The sequence below is a fragment of the Chenopodium album genome, chromosome 10 (genome assembly GCF_948465745.1).
Source record: "Chenopodium album chromosome 10, dcCheAlbu1.1, whole genome shotgun sequence".
NCBI classification, from domain to species: domain Eukaryota; kingdom Viridiplantae; phylum Streptophyta; class Magnoliopsida; order Caryophyllales; family Amaranthaceae; genus Chenopodium; species Chenopodium album.
In genome coordinates, this window is record NC_137843.1 from 47,428,393 (window position 1) to 47,450,770 (window position 22,378).

Consider the following 22,378-nt stretch of genomic DNA (forward strand, 5'->3'; position numbering starts at 1 on the left):
TTCCTCCAAAACTGATTTTTAACAAACTTCCAACTCAACATTTTGATTAATTCTTGAGCCTTCTAGAATAGTTGAAGCATATATTGGGTTTGGGCTGATTCCTTGCATGAAATAAGGCACTGGAGGAGAGCTAGCAAGGGCCTAGCCACTTGGCGCAAGGATGGAATTTAGAGAAGTTTCATCCTTAGTTTGCTACTTGCAGCTGGACATGAACTCACTCAAGACACATAAACTACCTTGGGTGCAGTGATATCCCTTGAAGGTATGTTATAGAAGATAGTAGCATCTCAATATAAGATAATAGAGAAAAAGACTTGATAATTCATGTGAGGTGAGCAACCTACATGTATTCCTTTTATCCCTCTACCTTTTCGAACGATCAAGAATAAGGTTGCTTTCTTCTTTAAAAAAAAGAATAAGATTGGTTAAAAGTAACAAACTCATGTATATTTCTCTATAATACATTTCATGATTTGAAAATCCTAATATCCTAAGCTAAACAATCTAATTGATCAAAATACCTAAATTAAATAAATAACCCCTAATTTATATCTTAAATTTATACTCAAAATTCAAAACAGAGAATATGAAAAGAAAGCATACCCAGAAACTCAGCTACTTGATTAGCAACAACTCTGCTATTATCATTATCAAACAACACCACATTGTTCATTTTCTCCTCCCACTTTCCCATAATCCACTTATGCAAACTCATGTGATTTAATTATATGCATAATCATGGTATAAGATACTTCAATTCATAAAATAATTTGTTTAAGTAAATATGCCTAGGCCACTTGATCATATCTATAAATTGCCACACCTAGACAAAATACAAGTAAAACCACTCTGAATTCTACTAAATAAGATAAGATATTAAATTAAAGTAAGACTTTACAAAAAAAACAAAATTATTATATTTTAGTATGATCTTAATTAGATATACTATTTTACTCATAAATATACTTTAATTCCTGCCGTAGTTAAAATAAGACTAATAAGTAAGACTTTCATAAGCTTTTGGGACAATATCTAGCGGTTAATGTGAAGGTACTCCACACCATTATGAAATTTAATTAATTAAATGAATAATCACTACGTACCTTTCAAACAGAATTCAATGGTTTTATATATTTGTCATCATTAGAGTTTTGACTAATACTATATATTTAACCAATTTTTCAAGTAGTCTTGATATGCTAACAAGCAGCAGCAAACAAGTAACGAGTAAAATTTAAAATTCAACTACAGAAACACAACTAATATCCAAACAATAACAACAACAAATATATTCAAAAGTAATCCACCTTTTAGCATTTCTGTATGGGGAGATATGGAAAATGGGCTGACAGCGCATAAAAGGCTGACATCTTATCCGGGTACGGATCCACAACAACTACCGAACATATCGGCATCCACACATAAGGCAGATATATCGGCTTATCAGTGATCGACACGTGGCAACATCACTTTGACACATGGCACAAGGTACTTTGCATGACATGCAGCCACCTGTCATCTAGAAAGGTTATAAATAGTCAAGCTTAATCCCATAATCAAGAGAGCATTTATTACTCTCTCTCTCTCTTATTGTCTCTCTCTTCTTATCTTCTTAAACACTTTCTGACTTTGTCATCGGAGTGGTTATCCCCGGATCCACCCCGGGGTTAGCTGATCTCTGTTCCTTGTGTAGGTTCTCATCTAAACGATAGGAGCTCAACGGGTTTCAGGCTCGGGCTTTGGATCTCGAAATCAGGTTGTTGGATCCTTGCAGGAACAATTTGGCGCTAGAAGGAGGGGGGCTGAGTAGTTGCTTCTATCGCCTAAGAACCTCACATTCTCTAAAAAAAAATGGCTGAAAATCAAAACACTCCAGTAACCGGTAAAGTTGTTAATTGTGATGGAGGATGACGGTAGGGTCTGGGGTACCGGATCTGAAAATTTTGATTGAGGATGAGACCCATACCCTAGAGGGTGACCAGTTTAACATGCCATTAACCCTAGAAAGGCAGACAGGGGCGGTCCCTGACTCTATGGCTGAATTCACCCCGGAGGATCTGGAGATGGCAATAAGGGTGATGAATGCAATGAGTAAGAAAAGGAAAGAAGCTGAGGCAGCCCAAGATGGAGGAGGGGTGCCGGTTGCAAATCTTGGCAACCAGTTCAACCAAGCTGCTGGTTCGCAGAGACGCCAGTAGGAGGAATCGCCGGCAAGAATGCAAGCGACTCCGTGGGAGTCTGAGATTCAGTCCTCAAGTCATGACGCCAGTACAAGAGTTCATCGGCAGGGAGGTTTGCAGATTGTAGGGCAGGATATGGTGCGGACAGTGGTCCAGTTAAGGGCATCACCGTTTGCGCAGAGTATCTTGGATCAACCTATGGAGAAGATCAAAATGCCGACATGTTGGTACGATGGAAGGGGAGATCCTAGTAGATACATAACCTCATACGAGGGGCATATGATCCTGTACACCAACTCGGATGCCGTTTGGTGCAAGGTTTTTCCTACCACTCTAATTAGGGCTGTGGCAGATTGGTTTAATAATCTGGGGAATGGAACGGTTGATAGCTTTGAGAAGCTAACCGAGATGTTCGTAGGGCAGTATATCAGCAATAGTGTACGACAGAGAACTTCGGCAGAGCTAATGGCAATAAAGGGAGTACATCAGGAGATTTAACAATGAGGCAAATACAATCTCGAAATTGCAGTAAGAGATAGCGGTTATGGCATTGATGAATAGCCTAAATGACTCAGAGTTTAAGAGGTACTTGACCAGAAAGAATTTTCCAACACTTGCAGCAGCTTTTAACAAAGCTCATGATTACATAAAGAGTGAATAGTTGATGAAAACAAGCAGTCGAGTTGGTTCAGCCGATAGGGCTTAGCCTATATCGGAGGGGGGATCTTCAAGAGGTGGAAGGCCGAGGAATTCGACCCAATGAGGGGCGGAGGAAGTCGGCATGAGGCTAGAAGTGCCAAGGCACTAATGCGGTACAGTTCGTACACCCCGCTGAACACGCCAAGGGCTGCAATATTTTCTGTTAATCAGAACCGAGAAGGATGGGTGAGACCCATACCTATGAGGGCAAAAGGAAGGGATGCTAAGAAGTATTGTATGTTCCACCGAGATTTTGGGCACTATACTAAAGAGTGCACACAACTGAAGGATAATATTGAAGAGTTGGTAAGAAAGGGTCATTTGGCTCAATACCGACTACATGCGGGGGAAAGTCAGCCACCACCGTATCGGCAGCCGGAGCGTCAACAAATAGAAGGAAGGCCAGAAAGGCAAGGGCAGGTAAATCGGCAAGGGGATGGTGGCAGCCACCCTTGTCAATTGGAATGAAAGTTGATGTGATAACTAGTGGACTAATGCACGGAGGGACGATAAGTGGAGCACGAAAGCACCTGTTAGAACACCGACATATAGTGAATGCCCTAGATGTTGATAATCGCCCCTGGTCGGCTGAAATACCTGATGTGGTGTTCACAAAGGAAGATGCGAGGGGAATAGTTTTCCCGCATGATGACCCCTTGGTGCTGATAACAACAATCAATGGGGCTGATGTTAAAGGAGTCCTGGTGGATGGGGGCAGCTCAGCTAATGTCTTGTTTATGCAAGCGTTTAACGAACTGATGATAGAAAGGCAGTATTTAACGCCGGTATCTTATCCTGTGATTGGGTTCAACAGTGAGGTCGGAGGGAAGTATAGTTCTCCCGGTTAGATTTGGAGATGGAGTGGCCGTAAGAGATGTCATGGCCGAATTTCTAGTGGTGGATGTGCCATCAGCGTAATGGTATCATTGGAAGACCAATAATTCATGACATACAGGCAGTGGTATCAACCTACCATTTGACCATTGCCTATGTGTCAAATTTGGGAAAAGTAGAAAAGGTGCATGGTGGGCACGTGATGGCAAAGTCATGTTATGTGACGGCTTTGAAAAATCGAGTACAGAAGGGCCAGATACCAAGCAATCCAAAAAGGGAAAGAGAACCTACGGTGCGGGACTTGTCTATGGAGAATTTTGATGCAAGGCCGGAAACTGCCGCAAGGCCGTCACCAGGAGGAGAAACAGTGCAGGTCGAACTCCAACCAGGTGATCCGAGTCGGACAATAAAGGTTAGGGCTGACATGGTTGTCGGCATGAGATGTCACCTAATCAGCCTGTTGCAAGAAAATGCAGACGTGTTTGCTTTCTCGGCACTTGAGATGCCTAGAATACATCCCAAGGTGATGGAACATAAGCTAAATGTAGATCGGAAGTTCAGACCGATAAGGCAAAAGAAGCGCAATTTCTCAACAGAGAAAATTGAGGCAATACAAGCAGAAGTTAATAAGCTCTTAACGGTGGGGTTCATAGAGCCGTGTACTTACCCGGAATGGTTGGCTAATGTAGTTATGGTGAGAAAGCTGACTGAAAAGTGGCGAATGTGTGTGGATTTCATGGATCTTAACAAGGCCTGCCTAAAGGATTGTTACCCGTTGCCACGGATAGACAGATCGGTGAATTCTACCTCCGGCCACGAAATGCTTAGTTTCTTGGATGCGTTTTCGGGATATCATCAGGTCAGCCTTCATGAATCTGACAGGCCCAAAACAGCGTTTATAACAGATGCTGGAGTATATTGCTACAAGGCTATGCCATTTGGGCTGAAGAACGCTGGGGCAACTTATCAGAAACTGGTTGATAAGATCTTTGAAAAGTAGAAGGGGCGCAATGTAGAAGTATATGTAGATGATACCATAGTGAAGAGTAAGCTGAAAAAGGATCACATAACTGACTAGAAGGAAACCTTTGCCACTTTGCGGCAGTATCAGATGAAGTTGAATCCCGAAAAGTGTGTTTTTGGGGTCAGATCGGGGAAGTTTTGGGCTTTATGGTGAGTGAACGAGGTATCGATGCAAATCCTGATAAGGTGAATGCCATCCTTGAAATGAAACAGTCGAAAAAAATTCGAGATATACAGAGGCTTACGGGCAGGATGACAGGGTTGACTCGCTTCATTAGTAAATCAGCTGATAAAGCACTTTCGTTCTTTGTGGTTTTACGGCAAAATAAAACTTTCGAATGAGGAAAGGATCAAGCGGATGCTTTGGAGGTTGTGAGGAATCATTTGAGATCTCTTCCGACAGTGGCCAGGCCAGAACAAGGAGAACAGTTGCAACTGTACATCTCGGCGTCGCCAAAGACTGTCGCTGTAGTGTTGCTGGTTGAGAGGAAAAAGCAACAAATGCCGATTTAATTTGTCAGCCATGTGCTGAACGCCACTGAGCGACGGTATCCTGTGATAGAAAAGATGGCGCTAGCTATAGTAATTGCTGCCAAAAAGCTACGACCCTATTTTGACGCTCATCCGATAGAAATATTGACGAATCATCCCCTTGAAAAATCACTGCAAAAGATGGATACATCAGGCAGGTTGAGCTGCATTATAAGCCTAGGGTATCGATTAAGGCACATGCCTTGTCAGATTTCATTATGGAAACTTTGTATAATGATAAGGAAGAGGTATTGGGGACATGGCAGGTGTCAGTGGACGGGTCGACAACGTCAACTGGATCTGGGGCAGGCATTGTGATAACAGCCCCAGTTGGCGGAACTTTTGAGTATGCCCTGAAGTTTAAATTCAAAGCTACCAATAATGAAGCCGAATATGAAGCGGCGATAGCTAGAATCCAGTTGTCAATAGCGGCGGACGCTAAACGGTTGGTCCTCAAAACAGATTCACAGTTGGTATCTAGTCAATTCAGTGGAGAGTATGAGGCACGAGAATCAACAATGATAAAATATTTAGAAAAAATAAACCAGTTAACGGCCCAGTTGCAACATTTTGAAGTTCAATTAGTGTCGAGAGCACAAAATGCGCAGGTTGACACTTTGGCAAGGTTAGCCAACTCGAGCTTTAATAATCTAGAGAGGAATGTCATGGTGGAGGTTTTGAAGCACAAAAGTATAGATGAGGGCTCGGAGCAGGTTCTCTGTGTTGATACCAGCAGTTAGTGGTACGACAAGATTCTGGCATATCTCCTAACGGGGGCGTTACCGGTTGATAAGGGGGAATCCCAGAAGCTAAGGAAAGACAGTGTCTGGTTTATCATGTATCAGGGGCAGTTATATAAAAGAGGGTTTTCGTTATCGTTGCAGAGATGTATAACTAACCACGAATCCGCAAGACTTATCGAAGAAATACATGAGGGAACTTGTGGGAATCATCTTGGCGCACGAGCTCTATCAAGAGAAGCAATGAGAAGAGGATATTATTGGCCGACAATGAATGAAGATGCTTCTCGGTATGTAAAGAAGTGTGAGGTATGTCAAAAGTTTGCGCCCGAGCTGAACCGGCCGCCGAATGACTTGATGCCGATACTTAATCTAGTTCATTTTTCACAATGGGGAATGGATATAGTAGGGCCATTTCCGTTAGCAACAGGAGGAAGGAAATTTCTCCTAGTTGGTATAGATTACTTTACCAAATGGATAGAAGTTGAGCCAGTAGCGAAGATATCAGCGTCGGAAGTGAAAAAGTTCATTTGGAAAAATATCTTCATGAGGTTTGGATTGCCAATGGCAATGGTTTTCGACCATGGATCTCAATTCGACTGTAAGCCGGTTAAGGATCTCTTAGCTTTATACAAGGTTAAATTTGCATATGCTGCGGTTTGTCATCCGCAATCCAATGGCCAGACAGAAGCGGCAAATAAGCAAGTGATAACGGCGATAAAGAAGAAGATAGAAGACGCAAAAGGCTTGTGGGCCGAATTGATACCAGAAATATTATGGGAAAACAGAACAACAGTCAGAGAAGCCATAGGCGAATCACCCTTCAACTTGGTCTTTGGGACAGAAGTAGTGGTACCAGCAGAGGTGGGATTGCCGACATTCAGGATTCAGCATTACTGTGAAGAGCAAAATGACTTATTACTGAGACAACAGGTAGATTTTCTACCAGAATTACGGGAAAAAGTGGCAATTAGATCGGCTGCCTACAAAGACAGAATGTCAAGGGCATATAACAAAAGGGTAAACCATTGGCCTTTGAATACGGGGGATTTGGTGCTATGCAGAACGGCGGCAACCGAAAAAGGAAATGAAGATGGAAAGTTGACAGCAAACTGGGAAGGACCATACCGGATTAGAGATATGGTAATGCATGGGTCATTCTACTTGGAAACAATAGACGGAAAACCGTTAAAGAATGTCTGGAACACGGCAGTGCTTAAAAAGTATTATGATTAAAAAAGTAATGTAATATCTTTTTGTAAAGTATATAAATGATATTGATATACAAGTGATATCAGTCATAAATAAGAGGAAAGTTATCCAACATTGTGTATGGCACAGGCATCCTCCACTTAACAAATCATCGTTAAGTGGGATGGACAGCTTAAAACTGCTTCCGTGAAGATAATGTAAATATAACCTGATCAGTTATATTCATTAACTCACGAGGTTGCTGGTTCAAAATATAATACCGGCCAAATAAATTCATAGTATACGCCGGCATGAGGCATAGCTTTGTTTATGATCGCCGAGAAGGGTACTTAACTGACTATGAAAATAGTGCAGTAAGTGACCTACGTAATACTCTTAAATAGCAACTACATGAGTAGTAGAATACATAACGGAAAAAGAGAAAGGGGAAATCGAGTGCACGTATCTGTATCGTAGATACTTGCACTACGGGGGCAACAGATAGCAGTGCTTAAAAATACATGTTGCTCGCCTAATAATAAAACCAATACGTGTTGGTTATTCATGATTGCTAATAACAAAGACGATAACATGACTGCTAAATAGTTGTTAGCTATTGATAGTGGTTATATACATAACCGGGATAGTAGCATTCTAATAGATAGCAAATCCAAACAATGAATCTGATGTAGTAAATTTTCAGTGATTGTTTGTCAAAGACGTTGTCAAATGGCAAATTAATATACGGAAATAGTTGTATAGCATTGTCTACAACAATCATCTTTCTCTCTCTAAAGCTAGAAGCTTTCCTTCTCTCTCTATTCTTTTTCTAAACCTTCCCTCTAACAAAATTCCGCATTCACGAGATCTAGACACACCTAGCCAAGTTCGAAGTTGCCTTCGCCCTAGACGTGAAAGGTTATAATTTATGAGGGTTTGGTCCCTAATCTCTCTTTCAATTATTTAATTTAATTCTTTGATTTTATATTTTCCTTGAAATTACTAACGCGTGTGTTTTGTTATTAGAAAGAGATACGAGGCATCAAAGTATGTAATCTTATTGCTCTATTCTTGTAGAAAGCATGTTTAAATTTGTTTAATTCCTAGTATCATTTTAGGATGTTATTATTGCTTTCTAGTATCATGTTTAGGGTGCCTTTTACTATTTTCTAATATCATGTTAGGTTTAAAGCTTTGATCTTTAATGCTTAGTGACATGCTAGGGTTTGTTATTAATCTTGTTAGTATCATGCCTAGGATCTTGCTATTATTATGCTGTTACTATGATTATTATCATGATTATAATTGATGATGATGGTTATGATTGTTATTATGTTGCTTGATGATTATTATTGTTATTGCTTGATCACGCCTTTTATGCATGTTTCAAGGGAATTTGTACTTGTAATCACGCTTAATAAGATAATTAATAATCTTGTTTAGGGCTAATATGATTATAATTCAAGTGATCGCCAATAATAGTTATATTTGTGCATTAAGTTCAACCAACATAGATAAACAGGTTTAGGGTTAACCTATTGTTTGCATGTTAGTCAGAAAGCGCACATGAATACGAGAAGAATGAAGTAGAGGCCTATTTAGGGCAGGTTCAATTTCTTTTAGGTTGGATTTGTACCCTATCCCCGAACCCTATTTGGTTCAAGACCTTTTGGAGTTGACGATCTCATGGATCGTTAAGGGGTGTAATCTTCACCTTGTGAACGGTTTACAAGTTCCTAAAACTTGTTGGCGACTCTTTTGCTCTAGCTTCCTTCCCTTTGGACGCCACCATGCTTAAGTGTATGATCACAGTGGGGTTCAAGTTTGGGGTAATGCTTGAAATATTCCCTACAACATGATGTCGGTGATGACTGCCCGCCCCTTTAAGCTTGTGGATTTTCAGGCTCAGGAGAGTTTAGAATACTGGGGTTTTAGGGGCCGCCATCAGCAGCTGGTACAAGGTTGAGAAGATCTTCCTCGGTAAATTCCTGCTGTTCAAAACCGGAAGGAATCTTGTGAGCTCCCTCGTTAAAGGCTTTCTCAACTTTAGCCCAATCGTCCTTCTTCCAATCGGCAACTTGAGCAATGCACCTCTGGGTAGCAGTCCACCCTCCATCAAAGCGGTCTTGGAGCTTGGTGGCAAATTCCTCAGAGGTCAGGTAACGGCCTACAGCTCTTTGTCGAATGCCAGGCTTATCGGCTTCCATTTTCTTGACCTTGTCCTCCAAGCTTTGGATGAAAACCTTGGCATCAGAAAGTTCCTTCTCCAAAGAAGGAATGCGTTCTGCATCCTTACTCTTTTCGGCGAGCTGGTTCTTTAGAAGCTAGACCAACTTCTCAAACCCTTCGAGCTTGGTAACCTTGTCTTTGAGGGCTGCCATCTCCAAATCAACCTTCTGTTTTGCCTCTTTAATTTGAGAGATGACCTTACCAGCATTGTCCAAAGCTGTCTGTAAGGCACTCTGGGCAGTAGAGGACTAATGATGTTGCTCTTGATAGTACCGGTACATCTCCACAAGCTCGGTACCAGACATGATGGCCTAAAAATGATCATAGTTAGAGCAAGGGAAATAATGAGAAAAATAAGTAGGTAGCAAAGATATATATACATATTTATAATAAGTTTAATAAAGGCGAAAGAGATACCTTCATTAGGTCATGCATATGCTGGGCAGCAAGGGGACTGATAGCGCCAGCAGGCTTATCCATTGGAGGCGCAAGATTGCGCATAACCCGATAACCAAGGTTCCCTCCTCGCATAGGGTCATCGGTAAACAAGGATTTGTTCTGGCATACGTCATGTTCAGGCTGCCATCGATCCCCTAAATGGCCGTCAGGGACAGAAAACCTTTTAACAACTTCATCAAGAAGTCTGCCCTTAGGGCGTTCGATCCATTGGTTAGACCGATATATGAGGCCAGGAGCACTCACATCAGAACCGTCGGCAGCACCAACCCTAACTTGGGCCTCAGGCATGTTGGATGTGTTATGGTGAGTTGGAGAAGGAGATTCAGATATATGAGTGATATCTTGAATAATCACTCCTTCAGCTATGTTTTTGTGGTTGACACCGTAGAAGGAACCACCGTTTTGTCTTGGGTGTCGGCTCGTTTAGGGGATGGAGGTTTCTCTTGATTCTCTGTCTCCCGAGATTTCCTCTGAGCTCGGCAACCGGGTTACCTTGTGTTGCTGGTGCCGATATTTCCACCATGCCGGTTACCGAGCGCCGTTAATTTCCTCTTCCTGGTTTGCTCATCAGCCATCGCCTCGGATTTTCTCTTAGGATTGACGGGGGAAGCGTGGCTGCAATAAGAAGCGAGAGTATCGTAACTGGGTTTGGGGGCCTTAGGACACCGCCTAATAACTCTCTTCCCGTTTGCTGACAACCCAAGTTGTTTGTTGTCCAATTTGTCAACACCTGAAATAGAGGAAACAAGAAGGCACATAAGTATAGCTAAAACTGAACCTAGCATTTGTGTCGATATAAAAGATGTGTATGCAAGCATGATAACGAGAAACAATACGTAAAAATGATGAGTTAGTACCATAACAGTCAGTCCAGCACAGACCGACATGAGATAAAGGAGCATTGCCGAGAATGTATCCCATGTTTGGCACCCACACCTTAGGGGTAAGATGGGACCTACCCTTATCATCCTCGGACTCCACTATGTCATTGACAGCCCTAAGTTCATGCCTGCCGAGTTCTCTCTCAGCGATAGTGTTGAATCGGGGATGAGGACGATAAAAAGTTCTCCAAATCGGAAAGTCATCGGGAACAGACAAAAAGAAGAACTTATCTTGCCAGCCTTTACAACTGGATAGTTTAGGGTGAACTGTGTATTTACGAGAGGCAGTATACAAAGACCACCACCCCCCTAACTGTCCATCTCTTTTCAAAGTCAATAGCCTCCGAAATGCATTAAGTGTTAGTGGGAAATTCCTGTATAACATAACCCACATGAGAGCAATAACGACGCGAATGGTAGGAGGAGTTAACTAAACCAAACATACATTCTAGGCCCTTAAAATTTTCACCACAAACGAGTGAAGAGGAAATCGTAACCCAAAATCGAAATGTTTAGCGTATATAGCGATATGACCAGCAGGGCAATCCAATACTGATGACCCGGAAGCAGGAAGGAACAAATCATACCCATCGGGCAAGTTGTAAAACCGCTTGGCGCGACGACAATAATCCTTCTCCAGCGCAGTCTTTATAAATTTGTCACATATTTTAGCCTTAGAGACTTTGCTGCTGGCCGGCAAATTAAGGGGTTGCCGATATTCTGCATCATCTGTTTCGAAGTTGTACCCCTTTTCCAAGCATTCTTCTTCAATGACCTCTGTCGTTAGGTCGATAATATCGTCCCTACTCTCGGCATGGACACTATCTTCTTGCTTAGCGTTCTCATCCCCAAGAACTGAGTTTACTGCAGACTCGTGAACGGGGGATGCTTGTTATTCCTGCCGATTTAAGGGAGTCTCCATACCATCAGATTCGGAAGAGCTAGAGCTCAGAACTTGAGTTTGCCTTGGTTTTTTACTTGATTCAGCAGCATCCCTAGCTGCAGCCTCAGGTTGATAACTAGTTTGTTTCAGTCTCAACATAGAGGTAGTATTTATACCTATGTTACCAACGTTAGAACCGTACTGGTCAAAATGGGTGTTGGCAAAACTTCGCAAATGATACCGGACGCTGACCGGTTCAACGTCAAGAATTTCGACGTCCTTTGGTATACTAGGGTTTGTGGGACGAACTACCCTCTCGCAGTTGGCTAATATTTTATGACGGTAAAAAGCTGCCCTTTGTTCTTCTGCAGATAATGGCTGAAATGGATCATCAATGTTGTCAGAAATAGAAGAGGCAGTTCCTTTGTTTCGGTCGAGATCTTTCCCTAAATATTGTCTTATAAGGCAGCGCCTAACAGTGCTAAGGGTAGGTTGTTCTTCCTCAATACTACTAGTGGACATTTAATATTTTAACCTAAAAACTTAGAAAATAAAAAGGAAACGAAGTACAAAACATGCAAATTGAAAATCAAAGTTCGTAAATACCTTAAACTATTCGCCCACAGTGCAGAACTTCGACATTAGCACTCGCAAGACGGGTAACTGCTTCCAAACAGAGGTGATTGATACGCAGATGCTACAGCTTTTCTTAAAAATTTTCTCAGCGATCAGTTTTTTCTTTTACAAATGGAAATAAAAACGAAAAAAGGGAATAAAAAGAGGTTTTTAAGGGGTGACGTTTAATGTGACAATTGTGTCAGAAATCTAACGGCTGGGGTAATTTTGAAATTTCAAAATAGAAGCGTTAGATTAACGACACGTGTCCTGATAAACAATAAATTTCCCGTTCGCACAAGGTCACTTGACCAATAAACGATTCGCTTTCTAATTAACGGCCGTGTCTGCTGTCGGCACAAAAGGTCACTTGGGGGGGGGAAACAGAGTTTTTCGCTCCCAACTCTTTATTTTAAGTAGACCTTGTCTGTTGTCAGCACACAAGGTCACTTGGGGGGGCAAATGGAGTTTTTCGCTCCCAACTCTTTATTTTAAGTAGACCTTGTCTGCTGTCGGCACGCAAGGTCACTTGGCGGGGAAAACGGAGTTTTTCGCTCCCAACTCTTTATTTTAAGTAGACCTTGTCTGCTGTCGGCACACAAGGTCACTTGGGGGGGAAAATGGAGTTTTTCGCTCCTAACTCTTTATTTTAAGTAGACTTTGTCTGCTGCCAGCACACAAGGTCACTTGGGGGGAAAACAGAGTTTTTCGCTCCCAACTCTTTATTTTAAGTAGACCTTGTATGCTGCCAGTACACAAGGTCATTTGGGGGGGGGGGGGGGAACGGAGTTTTTCACTCCCAACTCTTTATTTTAAGTAGACCTTGTGTGATGTCAGCACACAAGGTCACTTGGGGGGGAAAAAACTCCAATTTACAAAGCAGGAAAACACACAACCAAAAGAATTACAATAAATAAATTAAAAAGCTTTCACAAGAAGTCATCCTAAATATAACAGTTCACAAAAGTAGGAAAAGTGCTCAACAGAGTGCAAGAAAAGAACATCCAATTTACAAAGTTTCACACTAAAGTGAGAACGTCACATAATTCAATTTAACGTCCTCACTTGGGGGGCTAGTTGTATGGGGAGATATGGAAAATGGGCTGACAGCGCATAAAAGGCCGACATCTTATCCGGGTACGGATCCACAACAACTACCGAACATATCAGCATCCACACATAAGGCAGATATGTCGGCTTATCAGTGATCGGCACGTGGCAAGAGCACTTTGACACATGGCACAAGGTACTTTGCATGCCATGCAGCCACCTGTCATCTGGAAAGGTTATAAATAGTCAAGCTTAATCCCATAATCAAGAGAGCATTTATTGCTTTCTCTCTCTTCTTATCTTCTTAAACACTTTCTGACTTTGTCATCGGAGTGGTTATCCCCGGATCCACCCCGGGATTAGCTGATCTCTGTTCCTTGTGTAGGTTCTCGTCTGGACGACAGGAGCTCAACGCGTTTCAGGCTCGGGCTTTGGATCTCGGAATCGAGTTGTCGGATCCTGGCAGGAACAATTTCCCAAACGACATTCAATTAAAATTTTACAGCTTCATCATATCATTTAGTAGTAGTATTATCGACAATGCATTTACTCAAATGCTCAAATATTCAACATTCTTAAACAATTTCCTCTACAACACTCATAATTCTACAAAATAAAAATAAAAAAAAAAATATTTCAAGCTTGATTGAGCTACCAATGTAAAAGTACATAGCACATAAAACAACAATTAATAATGAAAAAATCGAACACATTACAAATCAGGCTAAATTCAAAAAAGCATATCACAGAACAATAAATCAAAAACTTCAAAATTCATCAAATTTTAAAGACGATTAGAACAGGAGAAGACATCTAACCGATAAAATTCAACGGATTTGAGCTCACTAGAAGAAATCAATTGTTCAGACAATAATTTTGCTAGTATTGTGGAAATTGAAGAGTGACAATGAAAATTAGGGATCTATTGAGAAAAATTGAGGAAAGAGAGCTCCGAAAGCAGCAGCAGCTCCATCATACGAAGACAATGTTTTCTACAACTCGTTATCTATTCTTCGTCGCCGAATTGATCTCCGTCAGTGTAGAGTTCGTCTTCTCGTGGTTTGATGGTTAAATTGAGCCGGAGCTAGGGTTAGGGTTTGGTCGTTGAGTTCTTAGTAAGAAGCTAGAGTTTGACGAGGAGGTTAACAGGAGTAAGGATCTAAAATTGAGGTAAAATTTCAGAGAGATTTTGAGCTTCTCCATTGATAATGAATCGAAGAGAGGGAAAAGTGTGAATCGCAAAGAGAGGGATAGAGAAAAGAGGGAAAAATAAAGAACAGAGGGGAGAGAGAGAACAAGCAGAAAAAGTGATACAGAAGGACTATGAGAGTTAGGACGAGGCGAGGGTCGTGTTATGTGTTCCATATAAGTGCTACCCATATTCAAAGTGTTACATGAAAGTTTTACTCTATGTAAATTGTTACTTTAAAGTGTTACAAATTACATATGTGTTACATACAAGTGCTACTGATGAGTGTCATTTATGGCACTCATTTGTTCTCTTTCAGGGTGATTTTAGATTGCTTTTATAGCTCTTTTCTTTCCTTTTTCCTTAGTATTTCTCCTTATTTATTTAGTTTGCACTTTCCTTAGTTGATTTTTCCTTTTTCATGCATTTCTTGGTTTTTCTTGTCTTTTTTCCCTTTTATTTGCTTGTTTTCTTTCATTTTCAGGTTAAGATCGTTGTCCAAGGATTCCTGAGACTTCTTCCCGAGTTTTGCATTGATTAGGATGCCTAGTGTTCTCCAATTGAAGTCCAAGTATGGAGATGTGCAAGTTCCAAGTAACTTTAGGCCGTGCATTCAAGCCGTAGGGGCACCAATTCTGGTGTTGAACCCACCGTCAAGGTGCTTTTGGATCTGCCATGCTCCGTTTCATCAAGCACACCAAGTGGAGCGCAGGAGGAGCATCAAGATGAAGGGGAAGGAGGCTGCCCTATTCCTAGGCGTGGGCGCGCGCGACTATGGCGCGGGCGCTCGTGGCCCTGGCGCGGCCGCGCCTGTTGCTCCCCATGTTCCGTACCCATTTTTGCGTGGCCACGAATCCTCTTGTAAAAGGTCGTGCCTGTACGGGTCTATTTTAGACAATCTAACTAATTTCTCTTTGTTAGTTCTACTATATATAGATTTTTCTTCTATTTTTAGAGAGAGAATTGTTTTTGGGAAAAAAAGAGAGAATTAGAGTTTTTAGAGAGAGAAACACTTGTTCTTAGATTTTTAGAGAGAGAAATTCATGGTTGATGATTGATGTTTGATGATTCTAAGCACATTTTCCTTTGATTTCACCAAAGTTTGTAAGGATTTCTTTTATTTTAATGCAATCTTTAGCTTTTGATTTCAATTGTTTGTTGATTGTTCAAATTTGTTGATTAGTTGATTGAATTTGGTTTGATTGGAATGATGATGATGAATTTGTTGATTAGCTTAGTTTTGATTTTGATTTCTTTCATGGATTGTGAGTAGTTCACTTGCTAGGGATGTGGTGAAGCATGTTTGAGTGATGGATCATAGCTAATTGGGAGGTTTTGATTGATTTAGCATTGTGATTAAATTGGTTGATTAATTTTATGCATGTGTGTGATTAGTTAAAGTGTAGCTAACTTTAATTGTCGTACTAGATTGCATTATGCACCTACATTAATACGGACCATTGATTTGTAGCTCACATTTATCGATCGAGCCTGGTTTGTGACATTCCTAGTAGAGTCTTTCGTAGTTGGCGCTAGTTAGACCTCTAGGAGATAGCTCATCGAGCTCTTTTGATTGCATTGTCTATCTTCCCTCACAATACTTGAATTAATCAATCTCCAACCCGATTAGTGTGTGTCCATTGCAAGAATATGTGGATCCTAAACCCTTAGTGTTTGATATTTTGATTTACTTTGTGTTTGCCTTGTTTGTTTAGTTGAACTTAGGTAGCCTACTTTCCCTTTTACGCTTTGAAATAGCTTGACTTTGGCAATAGCTAACTTCCCCCCATTCCTAGTGGTTCGACCCGAACTTGCCCTATTACAAGGTGTAGGTTTGGTTACAAATTTAGTTTTGATTGGAGGAATTTTAGTTTCAACGACCTAGAATCCACCACTTGTCAGCTACTTATTATCTAAGTGTTACAAAAGTGTTACTTAAAAATCTATATATACCTTGACTTATAAAGTGTTGTCACAAGGTGTTACATTAGGCCAACTTTGTAGTAATGTATTAAAGCTATATAAGTATGATTGAAATCCCTGAGCATGTTGCCTCTGGAGAAGAACGCTTGGGCTGCGTCAAAGACCTCCTTTCCAACTATCTCCCAGTTCACTTGAAAGAAGCCCGGGTGAACTCCATCAGGCCTTGGTGATTTCAAGGGATGAGGAGCAAAAGTCGCCTTCTTAATCTCGTCCATGGTGAAGGGGTGGTTTAGATGTTGAATATGGTGTTGTTGCAGTTGCGGCATATGGTCCAACCATTCCCTTTCTTCCTGCACTTGGGTTTGAGTACATGCAAAAATGTTAGAAAAGTGATAAAAAAAAACATTAGGTTGACTTCCTCTTCATCAAAAGTCCAGGTTCCATCGTCCTTCTGAAGGCATTGAATAAAGTTGTGGCTCTTTCTGATTTTGACACTCTTAAAGAAGAAAGCCGTGGATTGGTCTCCAAATTTGTCCCAAGCTGAAGTGGCTCTATGTCTCCAGAAGGCATTCTTGATCTCCACCTCGGCCTTAATTTGATGTCTTCTATGGGCCTCCCCTGCAAAGTCTAAAGGCCCCTGCAGAGATTGATGCATCTCCTCCAACTCCTTAGAAATCTTATTCCAGTTTATTGCCTTTTCTTGTTATAGTTCTAACACCAGGAGCAACACTTCTTTACCACCTCTTTCAGTTTCCTTACTACTCTGAACATTGTTGATCCTCGCAAAGGAGTATCCCATTCTTTCTTGACTAAATCTTTCACCTCATCAAAACCCATACACCAATGCTCCATGCGAAGCAATCTTCTACCACCCTTCCTTCGAAAGCCCTTTACACTAGTGATAACAAGACTATTATCCGAAAGCAGAATAGGGAGGTTAATAGATATAGCATCTGGAAAGTCAGTTATCCAGTCAGGACTAGTGTAGGCCCTGTCCAGCTTCTCCATTATTCCATCTTCTCCTGTTCTATTATTTGTCCAAGTACAGTGCACTTCTTTTGAAGGGAGTTCAGATAGGGATAGCTCACATTTCCAGTTATTAAATCCCCTGCTCCTTTAATATAGTTACTTCCCCCTAGTTTTTGTGACTATAGCACAACTTGGTTTAAATCTCTTACAACTCAGAGTTGTCTTTGTATGGATTGAGAATATGAGATAAATTTGTCCAAGTTTGTGACTTTTTAGCAACATAGGAGAGCCATAGACCAAAGCTAAGTAGAAAACAGGCATACCATTCATAGATATTTCACAAAGAACTACAAAGGAAGCTTGATACAGAATTTTTAAACTAAACCTAGCGTTCCAAGCCATGCATAGGCCACCCCGACTACCTACCGCATCCACCCCTGCTACATTTGGAAAACCCAGCTTTACAAAATAGGGCTCCAAATAGTCTACACTACACTTAGTTTCCGAAAGAAAAATAACATCTACTAACAACCTTGCCGCTACATCCCTTAGAAAAGGCAAAATTGGGGAGCTAAAACTACTTGCTCCCCTACAATTCCATGCCAAGACATTCATTTTGTGACTGAAGACTGTCCCGGGCCAGCCGCGCCCTCCTTCGAGCAGCTTCCTCTCCCTTTGGCAGCTTCATCATCCAGGCTATCATCATCACCATCATATCCACCTGCTCCCCCGTACCAGCAGTCCTTATCGTCACTTAGGCCATATTTCAGCTTGCCCTTGCCTTTATAATCTTTCTGCAACTTCTCCTTCTTTATCTCGGAGCTCTTCCTAGGCTGTTTTGAGATCACTATACCAGAATTTGCCGCTCTCCTTTTCACTCTAGACTCACCACGGGATCCCACATTCAAATTCAGAGCTAAAAAATCCTTCGGCTTCCAAGCAACAGGCCTCTGCAGCTTCTCCCTTCTAGCTTGAGCTCTCCTTTTTTAGTACCCTTTCTTCCTTTCCTGGTGCACTTCATAAGGGATCCTCTGCTCCTCCTGGCTACACTCTTTTGAGGTCTGTTTCAGATTGGAGTCTCTCACGAGAATTTCCTCCAGGCTATCATAGGAAATGGAGGAATAGGCTGACGTATACGAAGTGTCCGAGCTTGGAGACTTCAAAGGAGCTAGAGACGATGGTGGGGTATGAAAAAGGTCAACAAAGACTACAGGTTTGTCCTCCTGTGGAAAAGAAAGTTGAGGGATAGGCTTGAACTCATAAAGTGGGAAAGTAAAAGCTTTCGGGTTTGGTAGTTGAATAAGGACTTATTTTGGGATAAATTGTTGGGTGGCTTGGGCTTGTGAAGTAAGCAGGGTAAATTGGTTATCTAGAAAAATATCCTAGGATTTGGCTGGTGTAGTTTTGAGCTTAAACGGGTCTGAATTTGGGGAATCTGGCATCTGGAGTCTATCAACAGTTGGGAAAAGAATGGTTAGGAAATCATCACTGTTAGATGATGAGTGGTTGGAAAGAATTTCAGACATATTTGGGAACGTACTAAAGAACTTGCGTACTTGGCTTGATTGTGTTTGTTAAAATTTAGAAATATTCTTGATGACAGTGAAGGAACACTCGTTTATGTCCCACCAAAGCCGGGGGATAGTATTAAATAGTTAAGGAAAAGGATGGATAGGGGAGATGAAGCAAAAGCGGTAGTTGAATAATTCAGACCAAAGGACAACATGTCCTTGTTGTAAATGCCATGCAGACTCATAGACTTCTCAAGATGGCTACAGGGAACGATGCCATCACAGGGAAGGGGTGAAAATCCAGAACTACCCATGCCAAAGTCAAACACAAAAGGCTGGGACAAATAAGGAGTCGGGACACATGCGTCATTTACCCCCATTGCTTTAAAAGCTTCACTACTGGTGCAATAACTATCGTTGGAGGGAAAATTAAATGGTGAAAGAGGGGAGCAGCACTTATCTGTCAACACTCGGTCAAACTTCCATTGACCAAAAAACGAAGCCAACTTCACACGCTTTGTAGAGGGCTGAGGGTCTTGGGCTGGGTTTGGGTCAGGGCTTCTAGCCCTTTTAAAAGTAGCAATGTAGCTGTCATCTTGATCCATGTCCTGCGGCTCTTGAGTCCCATGACCTGCTGTTTCTTTCACACCATTTCCACGTCCTACATCATCGTCGTCACCTTTATCTCGGCTTTTGATGAAGAGGAGGAATCATCCTGTGGTGCATTGCCCTGTTCATTTCCCGAACTGGAAGTCGAAGTAAGCGGAGGGTGAGGATAAACATTGACTCTAGTAGTTCTCAACCTATCAATATCTTTAAGCCCCATGATCTTCTTGGAATACATAGGCACAGCCGGCCTCTACACTTGGAGCTGTGCATAAAGTCCACAGATTCCACGAATGCGGAATTCAATCTCTCTGGCCGCCTTTACAGGGTCTATCTTACACCCTGTTCTCTGGTGGCCAACTCTTCCGCAGTCGGTGCAAAAGACAAAAACTCCCTCATAACGGAAGTCCACCCACATGAAGTTATTTTCATAGCGTTCAAAGAAGAAGCCAGGAACCAGGGGATAATCCAGATTAACTTTCACTCTAGCTCGAAGATATTACAGAGGATCATCTGACAAAGAGGCTGAATAAAGAAAGCTACTCTTCCAATCCTTTCCAAAGCTCTACGAGCTACATGCGGCTTGTTGGCATTGAAGTCTGACCCATAAGAAAGCTTTCCTGAGATCTAGTTCCATTAGGGACGCTGTGGGATAGATACTTGTAAAGATAATCAGGGCTCCATGATAGTTTGCCGCCCCAAGGGACAGCAAGTTATCCCCATCATCCAGGTTTGAGCAGAAGAACACAAATATGTTTTTTGAAGTAGAAACTCTACGAACTGTGATCGCATCATTTGATTCCCAGTGATCCACCACCCATAGTTCCAACTGTTCTGTTGAGAGATGGCGCTTGTCCTTGACCTCAGCTACTGCTAGATGGTATTTTGTATTAGTAACATCATGATCGTGCTCCCACTTGTACACTTTCAGTCCCTTTTTTGGTTGAAAGTCGTTTTGAGGGTGTGATTGGGAACGAGAACGAGAGTATTAGGTCATTTTGTCTCTAGAAGTAGAGGGAGAAGCTCTCGAGTAAAGAGAGAAAGAGTCTTTTGACTCAGAGATATATGCGATTGATCGTCTTTGTAATCTTTACCCTCTAGTTTTCTTTTTCAGTTAACACTCTTGTTTTTTATCCGACTTTCTGTAGCCTCTAGATATCATAGCCGAGTCAAACACAATTCCATTAGGCATGACTTTCACGTGAGATCAAGTTAGATTCATTTTAATTTATATTTTCAAAATATTTATTTTGTAATAATTTTTTTTGTTTATTGATATGATTAGAGCTTTAGAGGTATCTACAATTAAAGTTAGGAAAAATACACTTTAATAATCCCAACTATAGACGATTTATTTTTAATTATCCCAATTAAGGTTTATTATCTAATAATCCCAACTATGGGGTCAATTTGCTTCCAATGGTCCAAAAATAAAAATAAAATAAAATTAAATAAATAAAATTAAAAAAAAAAACCAAAAATTCCAGCCACCCTTTCCTACCCCTTAACCTTACCGAAACCCTTACCCCACACCCTAACTTCGCCGGCAACCGGCCGACCAACCCCTACAACCACCGAAATTGGTTGGCCGGTCAGTAACCAATTTCCGACCCCTAAAACTAACCACCCAGCCCACCCCGACCCCCAAGACCACCGAAAATGGCAGTGAAGCTCCCACCGCAAATGACGAATGCTTAACAGCCATTAAGTACGATTTCAGTGCAATGGAATCCACAGAATGAGCCCTAAAATCCGCAACAATGACGATAAAGGCCGGAAATCGCAGCAATGGCGGGCGAAAGAGGAAGACTGGAAGAGAGAGAAAATGGAAGAAGGAGAAAATGGCGGCTTTGGGGGTCTAGGTGGGTGATTTCGGGAGTCGAGAATGGGTGGTAGAGGACGACAGACCATTTTTGGTGGTTAAAGAGGTTGGCCGGCCGTTTCCCGACGAGGGTAGGAGGTGGGGTTAAGATTCTGGCAAAGTTAGAGCAGGTGTGATGGAGGAAGTACAACATGATGGGCTGATGCTTGGATTTGGTGGGAGCAAGGGATGGTGAGTTGGTTATTTGGTGCGGTGGAGGTTAAGAGTTGGAGTGGTGGAGGTTAAGAGGGGCAGCACTCAGATTTTTTTTTTAATTTTTATTTTTAAAATTTTGTACCAATCACATGTTGACACGTATCATGATAACCTGTTATAACAAGTCGTTGACTTGGTGTTGACCGGTTAGGACTATTGGAGGAAAGCATATCACATAATTGGGTTTATAAAATAATAAACCTTAGTTCGAATTATTAGAAATAAATCGTCCATAGTTGGAATTATTAAAGTGTATTTTTCCTTAAATTTATGCACTAAAATCATGATTAAAAAAAAAATAAAAATGTCAACTATTTCGGAATGGATGATGTACTTGTATATGATTTGTAAGATATGATACTGGACACAATAATTAATCTTAGAACTTCAATTTTATCCTTATTTAGGTGATATTTCAAATTTTAAATTTCAGATATTGGATAATGGATATTAGATTCAAATACAAAAATTAATTGGGTATTATTTACAATTTATTAAAATAAAATCAAAATTAAAAAAAATTACATATAATTTCAGATATTCGGTATTTCCAATCCGAAAAGTTATGCTATATCCGAAAATTTCAAACAATTAAAAAAGTAGTTATATAATACGAAATCTATTTCGAATTGAATATGCAATCTGTGCTCAATTCTTTCATTCTTTGTCGACGGAAATATCTCAAAAAGGCTATTAAAGCCCCTCTTGAAGAATCAACCTAACTCTACTATATCAACATACTTGCATATAAATGAATCCAAATTCCGTTCCAAAAAAAAAAAAAAAAA

At 41.1% G+C, this 22,378-nt stretch overlaps 1 protein-coding gene across 1 annotated transcript; it reads left to right on the plus strand.

Moving 5' to 3' along the window:
• The first annotated feature begins 3,343 nt into the window (after positions 1–3,343).
• Positions 3,344–4,713, plus strand: LOC145565286 (uncharacterized). The gene is made up of 2 exons (XM_081625338.1): positions 3,344–3,697; positions 3,835–4,713. Exons 1-2 carry the CDS (start codon positions 3,344–3,346, stop codon positions 4,711–4,713), a joined length of 1,233 nt encoding a protein of 410 aa, XP_081481464.1.
• The last annotated feature ends 17,665 nt before the right edge of the window (positions 4,714–22,378 follow it).